The sequence below is a fragment of the Notolepis coatsorum genome, assembly GCF_963971535.1.
Source record: "Notolepis coatsorum genome assembly, chromosome: 10".
NCBI classification, from domain to species: Eukaryota; Metazoa; Chordata; class Actinopteri; order Aulopiformes; family Paralepididae; genus Notolepis; species Notolepis coatsorum.
In genome coordinates this window covers 20,583,609-20,595,670 of record NC_140174.1, presented here as the reverse complement: position 1 = coordinate 20,595,670, position 12,062 = coordinate 20,583,609, and the positions used below count along the sequence as shown (strand labels likewise).

Genomic DNA, 12,062 nt, shown 5'->3' with positions numbered 1-12,062 from the left:
GCAATGTTTGCAAGGAGGAGATTCCGCGTGGAGGAAAAACTCATGAAGCAGCAGGCTGGAGGCGAAGTTTTCAGACTAAATTTTCACCTGGAGGATAACGTTACGTGACTGAGGTTTATCGTCGGCGTTTCAGACCAGAATGGACCATTACGTAAGTCGAACACTGAATGTATACTAATGTGCAAACATATATTGAAACTTTTAATATTTCTCATATGAAGCAGAAGCACATTTCTCAGGGTGAATGTAATAATAAAAGCCTCCGCTCTCGCGCCCCGGACTATTATAGGCAACAGATGGGCTTGTCTCGCTCTAGTTTCTGACAAAAATGCGTCAAAATTGATTACTAATGTGAAAGATCGGATCGGAAACGATCGGATCGATAGATATTTAAAATCACATGCTCGGGATCGGATCGGAAGCAAAAAAAGGCGATCGGGACATCCCTAAAAGCGATCGATATGTACTATAGTATCTGTCGGGCCTTGCGACAATATATATATATATATTTTTTTTAATTATTTTTTAAACACACATATAAACAAACATGACAATTGCGACAATATCTGACGGCCGGATGAATTTAATGGACGCACAGCAGTCATATCCTGTTTACCAGTGTAACTCGCCCGACCATCCACCAGGCGGCCGTTTTTTTTGAGCCGTAGGGTCCAGCTGCAGCGCCGGAGGTGTATATATGAATTATGAATGCCATGGCGAAAAAATGAAATATTGATCTCAATATCGCTGTACAGCGTGGTCTGGCGGTATAAGCATGGCGGGCAATAACGTTTTAAAGCGTTTCCGGCGGTGGATGTGTTAATGGTGTTTTTGTTTTGTTCTTGACCTATTGTGATGTGTCTTCTTGACTTGTTTAACACAATGCCCGCCATCAGCAGGGGGCGCTGATCCCCCTTCAGCGCCATGTCTTTATTCAATGGATCTAGTTTTAGAATGCCAAACTTGTGAGTCCTAAAACTATATTTTATATTATAGCTATGGATCTAATAACGCCGTAGACTGTCAGTGAGTTGCTTCTGGTCAACATGCAAAAAACAGATTGTTTTTTCATCCGTACATTTCCGTTTTATACCGTTTTGAATATGAGTATAGTTTGAGTGATTCTGAGTAATTCCAGGAAAAGACGAGAAAAAGGCATTTTAGTGTAATCCAGTTATCACGTTGTAATTTTTCCCCTGATTATCGAATCTTCCTGAAATCAACGCTAGATTATCGTTATTATCCTTCCTCATGCAAGAATGAAATGGGGCTTGGGCCGGCGCATATGAACGAGGGGGGGGGGGGGGGCTAGTTGATTTAAACCCTGCACGGCTCAGCTCGGCCCAGAAAACAAACTACATCGTTTCAAATGGAGTGCAATAGCGGCCGAAGGCGTTAGAGGGCGGTATTGACTGTTCAGACATATTCAGAACAGTATGCACAGCCTGCCCCGATGAATTATGAATGGCAATAGCGTATAAAAGAAATAACGATTAAAACCCGACTTTTCTCGTGATTGGCGCTCAAGCGATGGCAAGTTAACCTGACTTTTCTCATCAATGGCGCCCAATGAGTTAACGTGTGTTGTCGGGCCTTACAAATAAATTTGATTTGATTTGATTTTGATTAATGAATTTATCATTTACAAATAATTTGCAGGTCCAAAATGATGTTGTTGTTTACATGTTGTATGTATCCCCTCCCTACTTCCCATTTTCCCACGTGGAATGCACCTGGTTGGATAAATGACATACTAGTGCGACATCTAGTGGCTGAATGTTATCTATAGCACCATCTAGTGGCAGAATGTTATCGATAGCACCATCTAGTGGCTGAATGTTATCTATAACACCATCTAGAGATTCTAGTGGCTGAATGTTATCTATAGCACCTTTAACTTCATCAAGATCAATAAACTGTCCTCTTCTCATCCCTGCTGACGGTGGAACCCTAGTGTGGAACCTCCTGCCCTACACCACCAAGGACTTCTCCATCCGCTCCCTGGCCGACCGCATCAGCGACCTCAACCACCTGCTGTTCCTCTACCCCGACCGGCCCAAGGACGAGGTCTTCTCCAAGTACTACACCCCCCCACTCTGTATGGACCGCTTCCCTCTTTTGTTGTCGTTTGTTTCCCCTTCGTCTTAAAGGAACACGCTGACATTATGGGAATCATATACAGTATTTGCTCCTGAGAGAGACAAGAAGATAGATACCTGTTTCCTCTTTGTGTGTTCAGTAGAAAGCTATCTGGCTGCACGTTAGCCTAGCTTAGCACAATGAATAGAAGTGGACAGTACCGGTTAGCCTAGGCAACGCCTCTCCAGAAGTTTAAGCTAGGCTAACCAGTACTGTTAGACACCATTCATTGTGCTAAGCTAGGCTAGCTTGCAGCCGGATAGCTTTCTACTGAACGCACAGAGAGGAAACTGGTATCTATCTTCTTGTCTCTCTCTGGAGAAGACGGTAAGCTAATTTCCCAAAATGTTGGAGTGTTCCTTTTAAATAGAAGCTGTTTTGCTGACCAGGCTTTTTATCCAGAGCAGCTGCAGGCTGAGGAGCGTAATACCAGCCTTGTTAACTACTGAGTTAGTCTTCTATTCATTCATGTTAACTACTGAGTTAGTATTCTATTCATTCATGTTAACTACTGAGTTAGTCTTCTGTTCATTCATGTTAACTACTGAGTTAGTCTTCTGTTCATTCATGTTAACTACTGAGTTAGTCTTCTATTCATTCATGTTAACTACTGAGTTAGTCTTCTATTCATTCATGTTAACTACTGAGTTAGTCTTCTATTCATTCATGTTAACTACTGAGTTAGTCTTCTGTTCATTCATGTTAACTACTGAGTTAGTCTTCTATTCATTCATGTTAACTACTGAGTTAGTCTTCTATTCATTCATGTTAACTACTGAGTTAGTCTTCTATTCATTCATGTTAACTACTGAGTTAGTCTTCTATTCATTCATGTTAACTACTGAGTTAGAATGTCCTACTAGACACCAGTGTTTAGAACACTGCCCTAACCTATGATATACTGCCTTAACCTATGATATACTGCCCTAACCTATGATATACTGCCCTAACCTATGATATACTGCCCTAACCTATGATATACTGCCCTAACCCAACCAGTATGTAATCAAAGTCCAAAAGGTGACAGTGTTTTAACAGGAGGGCGTCGCCATCATAGTCATGGATTCTGTCTTGGGTTTAAAATATTCACACACACACACACACTCTTTAACCCCTTGTGTCTTTGTCTCACAGCTAAAGCGGTGGATGGCTATGTGAAGCCCCAGATCAAGCAGGTGGTGCCAGAGTGAGTTACTGCATGAGTTACTTCATGAGTTACTGCATGAGTTACTGCATGAGTGAGTTACTAACTCGAGAATGGAATCACGCAATATGTTGAGTGGGGTGACGATCGAAAGCGCAGCCCGGAGCCGACAGACGAGAGCAAAGTGCCGCGATGTGCGATAAAATGCGTAATTTTAATCGAAATTAACGCAATAAAGTCCCAGCCCTGATCACCATGTTTGATCACCATGTTTGATCACCATGTCTGATCACCATGTCTGATCACCATGTTTGATCACAATATGCTCCTGGTTTCACAATGTCTGATCACCATGTTTGATCACCATGTCTGATCACCATGTCTGATCACGATGTCTGATCACCATGTTTGATCACCATGTTTGATCACCATGTCTGATCACAATGTTTGATCACGATATGCTCCTGGTTTCACTTGTCTCTGTCTCCTTGACCAGGTTCACCAGCCCAAACCCAGAGCCTGCTGCTGGGAACCCCCTGACCCCCCTAACCCCGACCTACATGGACCAGGCGCCGTCCCCCTCTGTCAGTCACCCCAACAGCTTCGTCATCTACCCCCCCATGTAAGTACAGCCCCTTCGTTATCTACCCCCCCATGTAAGTACGCCCCCTTCGTCATCTACCCTCCCCACTCCGAGTCCAGACCATAGCACCAGACATCCTCCCATTCCTAACTGCAACCATCAACTCCTCCCTCAACTCGGGGGTGGTCCCCACCTCCCTAAAACAAGCCAGAGTCACACCGCTCATAAAAAAACCAACCCTGAACCCCACCGTCATAGGCAACTATCGTCCTGTCTCTCTTCTCTCCTTCCTTTCTAAAACACTTGAACGTGCTTATCCAACCAACTTACTGCTTATTTGACCTCCTAGACCCTAATCAGTCATGCTTCCGGACTGGCCACTCCACAGAAACGGCCCTCATTGCGGTCACAGAGGCACTTCACTTAGCAAAAGCGAAAAGGCCTCTCCTCTGTCCTGATTCTCCTAGATCTATCTGCAGCCTTCGACACAGTCAACCATCAGATCCTCCCTGCGGCCCTCGCAGGAATCGGAGTGGCTGGCTCTGTGCTGACATGGCTGACATCATACCTCAATGACCGCTCCTACCAAGTGTCATGGAGAGGGACCCTGTCGGCCACCCGCCCCCTGTGGACGGGTGTCCCCCAGGGCTCGGTCCTAGGACCCCTTCTCTTCTCCCTCTACACTAAATCACTGGGTAACATTATCACGTCTCATGCCTTCTCGTATCATTGTTATGCGTCTTCCTCTCCTTCCCTCCCTCAGATATCCACGTCTCTGAGCGGATCTCGGCCTGTCTGTCCAACACTGCATGGATGACGACCAACCACCTCAAACTGAACCTAAGCAAAACAGAATTGATCCACCTGCCGGCCAAATCCTCCCCCCTGACCGACCTCGAGTCGAGTCGAGAATGCAGCTGTGACCGCCTCCCCGACCGCCAAGAAACTTGGTGTTGTCCTCGACGACCAGTTGAACTTCTCCGCTCACATCGCAGCGACAACCAGAACCTGCAGATTCCTCATGAGCAACATCAGAAGGATCCACCCCTTCCTGACAAAAGAAGCCACCCAACTCCCGCCTCGACTACTGCAATGCGCTGCTTGCTGGCCTCCCGGCCACTGCCACCAAGCCTCTTCAATTCATTCAGAACGTAGCGGCCCGCCTGATCTCAAACCTACCGAAGTCGGCCCATGTCACCCCACTCCTTAGGGACCTGCACTGGCTCCCCATTGCTGCACGAAAATCCGCTTCAAGGCCCTCGACCTGGCATACCGTGCGGCAAAGGGAACCGCTCCCGCCTACCTCCGGACAATAGTCTCTAACTACACACCCTCAAGACCCCTACGCTCTGCATCTTCTGGCCGTCTCAGAAGACCCACTCCTATCCGAGCTCCGGGAGGGTCATCAAGGAGAACCTGCCATTTCTCAGTCCTTGCCCCAAAATGGTGGAACGAACTGCCCACCACAGTTAGGACAGCCGAAACCCCGTCCAATCTTTCGCCGTCGACTAAAGACGCACTTCTTCAACCACTATCTGAATTTAATTTTTTTTTAAGAAATCGAACCCTAACTAACCTTACTGTCATGCACTTGTCCTAGTAAACTAACCTACACTGTAGCACTCGGCACTGTTTGGTGAACATTGTTACTCAGCTGATAGAGTTGTGCCCTTCCTGATGACTTGTCGTACAGAACTTGTAAGTCGCTTTGGATAAAAGCGTCAGCTAAATGTAAATGTAATTGTACCCCCCCCCCCCCCCCCCCCCATGTAAGTATGGCCCCTTCGTCATCTACCCCCCCATGTAGTCTTAAGTTTAGGCTTTAGTCTTTACCTGCTCAACTCAGGTTTAAACTCAGTAGTTAATGTAAAGTAGGAGCTCTGGTGTCTAGATGACCTCTAACCCTCTGGTGTCTAGATGACCTCAGTAGTTAACCCTCTGGTGTCTAGATGACCTGTAACCCTCTGGTGTCTAGATGACCTGTAACCCTCTGGTGTCTAGATGACCTCTAACCCTCTGGTGTCTAGATGACCGCTGTCACATGACCTGTCCTGGTGAGGACCCTGTAGACTCCACCTCAAACACAATAATTTAGTCGTGGCGTCTAAATGGACGTCTGCCTCCTCATGTCCTCACCTCACCTCCACACTGATTATTATAAATGACTCATAACATCCACACTGTGATTATTATAAATGACTCATAACATCCACACTGTGATTAACTCAAAACTCACTTGTATTACTCAGCGTTCCCTGACTCACTCTGACTCTTGTATTCCTTAGCGTTCCCTGACTCATGTATTCCTTAGCGTTCCCTGACTCACTGACTCTTGTATTCCTCAGCATTCCCTGACTCTCTGACTCTTGTATTCCTCAGCGTTCCCTGACTCTTGTATTCCTCAGCGTTCCCTGACTCACCGACTCTTGTATTCCTCAGCGTTCCCTGACTCACCGACTCTTGTATTCCTCAGCGTTCCCTGACTCACTCTGACTCTTGTATTCCTCAGCGTTCCCTGACTCACTCTGACTCTTGTATTCCTCAGCGTTCCCTGACTCACTTCGACTCTTGCCTTGTTTGTTTTGACGTTGGTTTTTGTTTTCTGTTTATTTATACTTTAGGAACTTAGCTCTGTGGCCCACTGTAAAGCAAGTGTCATGTTTAAATGTGCTTATATAAATACATTTGATTATTATTATTATTATCATCATCACACAGTGGTAAAAGGTGATTGATTATTATTATCATCATCACACAGTGTACAGTAAAGGTCCTCACTGATCATCACAGTGTACAGTAAAGGTCCTCACTGATCATCACAGTGTACAGTAACAGGTTATTATCATCATCATCACACAGTGTACAGTAACAGGCCCTCACTGATCATCACAGTGTACAGTAACAGGTTGTTATCATCATCACAGTGTACAGTAACAGGTCCTCACTGATCATCAGTGTACAGTAAAGGTCCTCACTGATCATCACAGTGTACAGTAACAGGTTATTATCATCATCACACAGTGTACAGTAACAGGCCCTCACTGATCATCACAGTGTACAGTAACAGGTTATTATCATCATCACACAGTGTACAGTAACAGGTCCTCACTGATCATCACAGTGTACTGTGCCCCTCTCTCTCCCCTCAGGGGCGACGCCATGTTGGACCCAGACGGAGATCACACAGTGTACAGTAAAGGTCCTCACTGTGCCCCTATCTCTCCCCTCAGGGGCGACGCCATGTTGGACCCAGACGGAGACTTCGACCTGGACGACACTATGGACGTGGCACGGCACGTGGAGGAGCTGCTCCGGAGGCCCATGGCCAATCAGTGGAGCGGACAGGCGTCCTGATGGCCAATCAGTGGAGCGGACAGGCCTCCTGATTCATAATGACATTGATGACATACACAACATACAGATATACAGATATACATCATGACATACAGGTATAGGGCGGCTACGTGGTGCAGTGGGCAAGGCGCTCACCACGAATACTGGAGACGCTCGGTTCGCCTGTTCGAGCCCAGCGCTCCACATTGCTTTCAGTTTAGCTGGTCGTCCGTACTAATACACATTGGCAGTATTAGGGGGTGGGAAACTGATGCGTGTGGATCGGGCGTTGTGGACAGCGACTCCTACAGGTCGGTTGGTGCGCCTGCGCAGTAGAATCAGGAAGCGATGGGGGCGGCGCCCCTCCAAAGCGCAGACCCCTGACGCTGAAAGATCGCGCCGCGCAGGTGAAAAGATGCGACTGCTGTTACCTCGAGTATCGGAGGGGACTCGTGCTATGTATGACTTAGTCCACATTGCAGCCGGCTTGTGGGAGGCAAGAAACAGCGTTCGAGACAGGGGAGGGTTGAATTGGATGATACGAAATTGGGATGGGAGAAAAATAGAAAATGGGAGAAAAAGTGGATAAAAAAAAATGACATACAGGTATATAGTACTGTTACATACAAGATATGCAAATATACAGTACTGTTAACTCATTGAGAGCCACGCCCTTTCCCCATCTGCACTGGCTAGCGCCAGCTTTTCTTGACCATTTTCACGATAGTTCACGATCTTTGTGGAGCTATTGCATATTGTATATTATAGCTATGGAGACAATAGTATGGCTCATTTGACAGACACTATTTCTAGTCCAACATGTAAAAAATAGTTTGTTTCTACACACTGTAGTTTGTAGTTTATTACACACTAAACATCGCGCATTTCCAAAATAATCCAGTCTTTTTCCATAGATCGCGAGATAAGACGCGTTATATGCAATGAGCCCAAATTGTTCTGGTTGATCCCCTGAAACCCCAAATACTCCCAAATCAAAGGTGTATACCATGTACATATGTGCATTCACAAAATCATCAAGGGTCCGATCGGTAATGCGATTGTTAGAAAAAGCTTGGTTTAGGTCCGGTAAAATAAGACACTGTGATTGTTACAGAAACATGTTTCAGGTTCGGTAAAATAGACATAGAATATACCTTACCTTAGCCAGAAGGTACTCTAAAAAGAATAATTCCAATGATCCCATCGGCGATCGCGATTACCCGTTTATATGTAATTACTCGTGTTTACGGGAAACTATAGGTTTTGAGGCAAGCATATCTCCTAGCGATTGCTCTGCAAGAGCGCCTCCCCCTCAGAGCGAGTCGACAGAAAGAGATCAGTAGAGACTGTCTGAACTGGACTATCAGAGTTCAAACGGTAGGCGATACTGCCACCTGGTGAGATTCGATCGCCATTGCAATTCCAACGTAGGCAAATGAGCCAGGGACACCTAGAGTGATCTGGATGATCGTTTAGAACAGGGATCAAAGAAAAAATATCAAAGGATCAAAAAAATTATCATTACGTTTTTGGCGCTCAAGCGTTGGCGGTGAAACACGTAATATTACGTGTTTGGCTGTCAAAGAGTTAAACAGAGATCCTAACAGAAAATATATATATACGAGGGGGAGGAAACTGTACATTAGGAGGGGGTGGGTGGGTGGGAGGGGGGGTTTGGACATTTACGGGGGCCAGTTTCGAATTGCAGCCTCCCGTAGATGCTCTTTAACACATTGACTGCCGTTCATGTAGATCTACGTTTCTGTCGCCCGACGGTTGAGTGCCGGAAACGTAGATCTACGTTTCTGTCACGGTATTTCTTTTATTATCTATTGCCATTCATAATTCAGCGGGGCACCTTGTGCATACTGTTCTGAGTGTGTCTGAGCTGGCAGACGGTATTATACCGCCCTCTAATGCCTTCGGCCAGTAATGCACCCCGTTAGAAACTGGTTGGTTTCTTTTCTCTACCGAGCTGCGGCATGGGGGCGGGTCCTAAACACTCCGGCAAAACACACGCTTGTAGGGATGCTTTGGACTACTGACCCCGCCCGCCCGTTGAAGAGCAATGTCCAACAACGTCGGAGGCACGATCGCTGTGGATAACTGGAATGGCGATGAGATTATTGGATTCTTTTTTTCATTACTTCAGAGACACCATATATGAAAGCTTGCGTTGATCTGATATTTATTTATACTGAGATTGAAGCTATCTGTGTTATAGCTGTTTGGCTGTTTTCCGTTGGGTTGCAGGAGGGGGGGGGGGGGGGGGGGGGTTCGGCGGCGGTCTAAATCACATTGCATGCGTGCACGACAAAGGATAATAGTGATGATCTAGCGTTGATTTCAGGAAGATCCGATAATCAGGCGAAAAATTACAACATGTTTATTGAATTACACAAAAACACTGTTTTCGTGTCTTTTCCCTGGAATTGCTCAGAAGCGGCCGGACTATGTACATATTCAAAACGGTATAAAACGGAAATGTACGGATGAAGAAATTATGTTTTTTGCACGTTGACCAGAAGCAGCTCAATGAGACTCGACGGCGTTATTAGACCCATAGCTATACTATAAAATATAGGTTTAGGTCTACAAAGTACAACTACGTTTACATGGGGTTAATGGACGGCACGGAAGTGGTCACTTCCCGGAAGGGGCGTGGTGGCAGTGCACTCAATGTGTTAAGAGCGGTTTTGAAGGTGGGTAGGGATTCAACATTTTTTATGGCTGTGGGTAGGGTTTTCCACATTGATGTGGCATAATTGCTAAACGTGTTTAGTCCCTTGTTTGAGCCGAATCTGGGTTGGACATGATTTGTGGAACTCCCTCTGGTGTTGTGGTCATGGTATTCACTGACCTTTGGGAAGTACCTCGACATGTACATGGGTACCTTAGTGGTGTAGTGTATCTTGTAGACCAGGCCCATTGCAAGTTGCTGTACTCTGTCATCTACTCTAAGCCATCCTAGGTTGTCAAAATGGGCAGGGGTGAGGTGGGTATCGCCAATATCACGGACACTGTGAAATATACCATAGGAATCCTTAGTTCCTGCTAGTTGGCAGGTAGTGATTAGGGTGGAGACCAATTGCTACTTGCTAAACTATTGCAGTATTTTGCCTTTTAGCAATTTTTTTATTGTCAAAATGAAACTTAAACCAACATTACATACGATAATAGGGATGTGTCAGAATAACTAGAATAGTTATTGAATTGAGAGCTAAACTTCATAACCAGCTTTCAGTTCTGCAACTTGACTTTTCACACCCTGGACTTTAAAAAAATATGTTTAGCTAGAAAGAAACGGAACCTGAACACAAACTGATTAGACTACAAAACAAACGTAAGTGTACTATACAGTATAAAACCTAAACAATAACAACGAACACCCATTATTATACATGGAAAACGAATCAACATTGACTCAGAATCTGGAGTTGTGCACTTTGCTACAAAACCAAGTCAACAAGCACATCTCCTCAGTTGATATCACTGTTCTCTGTGGTGCGACTCGAGCTGAAGCTTGAATACTGTATGGATTCATGTTTGATTTGTAATTCAACTGTGCTTTATCTGTCTCTTTGGCATTTTAGCCTTTTTGTATAAACTGTCCCTTTTGAAACCTCACATGTTTACTACTTACACATTCAGCTACAAGCAGTCAGTGTTGGGATTGTGGAGATTAAAATAAAGTTTTATAAATAATTATATTCGACTTAAGGAGCCCTTTTGTCTGTTGTAATTGTCCGTTACCACTAGGGGTGTAACGATGCGACCTCACAACGATTAAATTCGATTACAATTAGAGTTAATTCCCCAAAATAATTTGAATACACAAATGTGGCTGGGGGAACTGATTCACTCAGCATGAATGGACTATAGGTCAATAAAAACAACTTTTTTTTATTTCGATTATAACATTTTCAAATCGATGCAGTTGAATAGTCACATTAGGATCAATGCATCCCAGTGATAGCAGTGATGCTAGTGATACCAATGATAGCAGTGATGCCAGTGATACCAATGATAGCAGTGATACCAGAACCCATGAGGACTGCATCACTTTCTTCACAGCAACATTTCTTCTGAGTGACATGTTGGCAAATACTTATGCTGCGTCCCAATTCTCCCCTTGGCCCTACGGCTCCGTTTTGCGCGTTCCCTCGAAGTGTAGAGGTGTCCCATTTCACTTTGGATCAAGGGGTAATGACGTTTCAGCCCTCCAAATGGCCCTACAAACAGAGTCGGCCAAAATGCAGGCTTGATTTCAAGGAGAGATGGTATTTCCCAGAATGCACTGCAAACCATTCGCAAATCGAAAGAAAAAGAAAATGGCGGAGCGGTACCAGTAATTTAGACAAATGGAAGTATTGATTTCGTAACTAATCATTAAAAAAATATACAGTCAACTGGAATGTTAGTTTTTTACACACATGTTGGATTATGTAATTGGTTTGTCATGACTTGATTGTATTAAGATTGCAGAATGGGTACAATACAGTACGGCTCAATACACACAACTGGGATGCAGACCAGAGAAAGACTTTCATCTTGTTTACATCAGGGTCCCCCATTTTCAATTCATCATAACATTTATGACATACAGATAAACAGTACTGTTACTAGTGATTGATTGAAAAGTTTATTAACAGATTGCAGAATGGGTACAGCACAGTACAGCTCAATACATACAATTGTTAAGAGGATGCAGACCTGAGAGACTTTCGTCTTGTTTCCATCAGGGTCCCCCATTTTCAATTCATCATATGACACACACGACATACAGATAGACAGTACTGCTACATCTATACATTTATGACATACCAGATTTTCAAATACAGTACTGTTTGTGATAATAAAAAA

The 12,062-nt window shown here is 44.7% G+C and overlaps 1 protein-coding gene across 1 annotated transcript in view; it reads left to right on the top strand.

Annotated features, from left to right (window-relative positions):
- LOC311235351 (signal transducer and activator of transcription 5B-like) overlaps nucleotides 1-8,825 on the top strand; it is a 76,286-nt gene extending 67,461 nt beyond the window's left edge. The window contains exons 16-19 of the mRNA XM_084322788.1: nucleotides 1,955-2,098; nucleotides 3,274-3,325; nucleotides 3,780-3,905; nucleotides 7,097-8,825. Of these exons, the coding sequence (XP_084178914.1) occupies nucleotides 1,955-2,098; nucleotides 3,274-3,325; nucleotides 3,780-3,905; nucleotides 7,097-7,220 (446 nt within the window). The 3' untranslated portion in view covers nucleotides 7,221-8,825. The remainder of the gene's footprint in view (nucleotides 1-1,954; nucleotides 2,099-3,273; nucleotides 3,326-3,779; nucleotides 3,906-7,096) is intronic.
- Nucleotides 8,826-12,062: the final 3,237 nt, after the last annotated feature.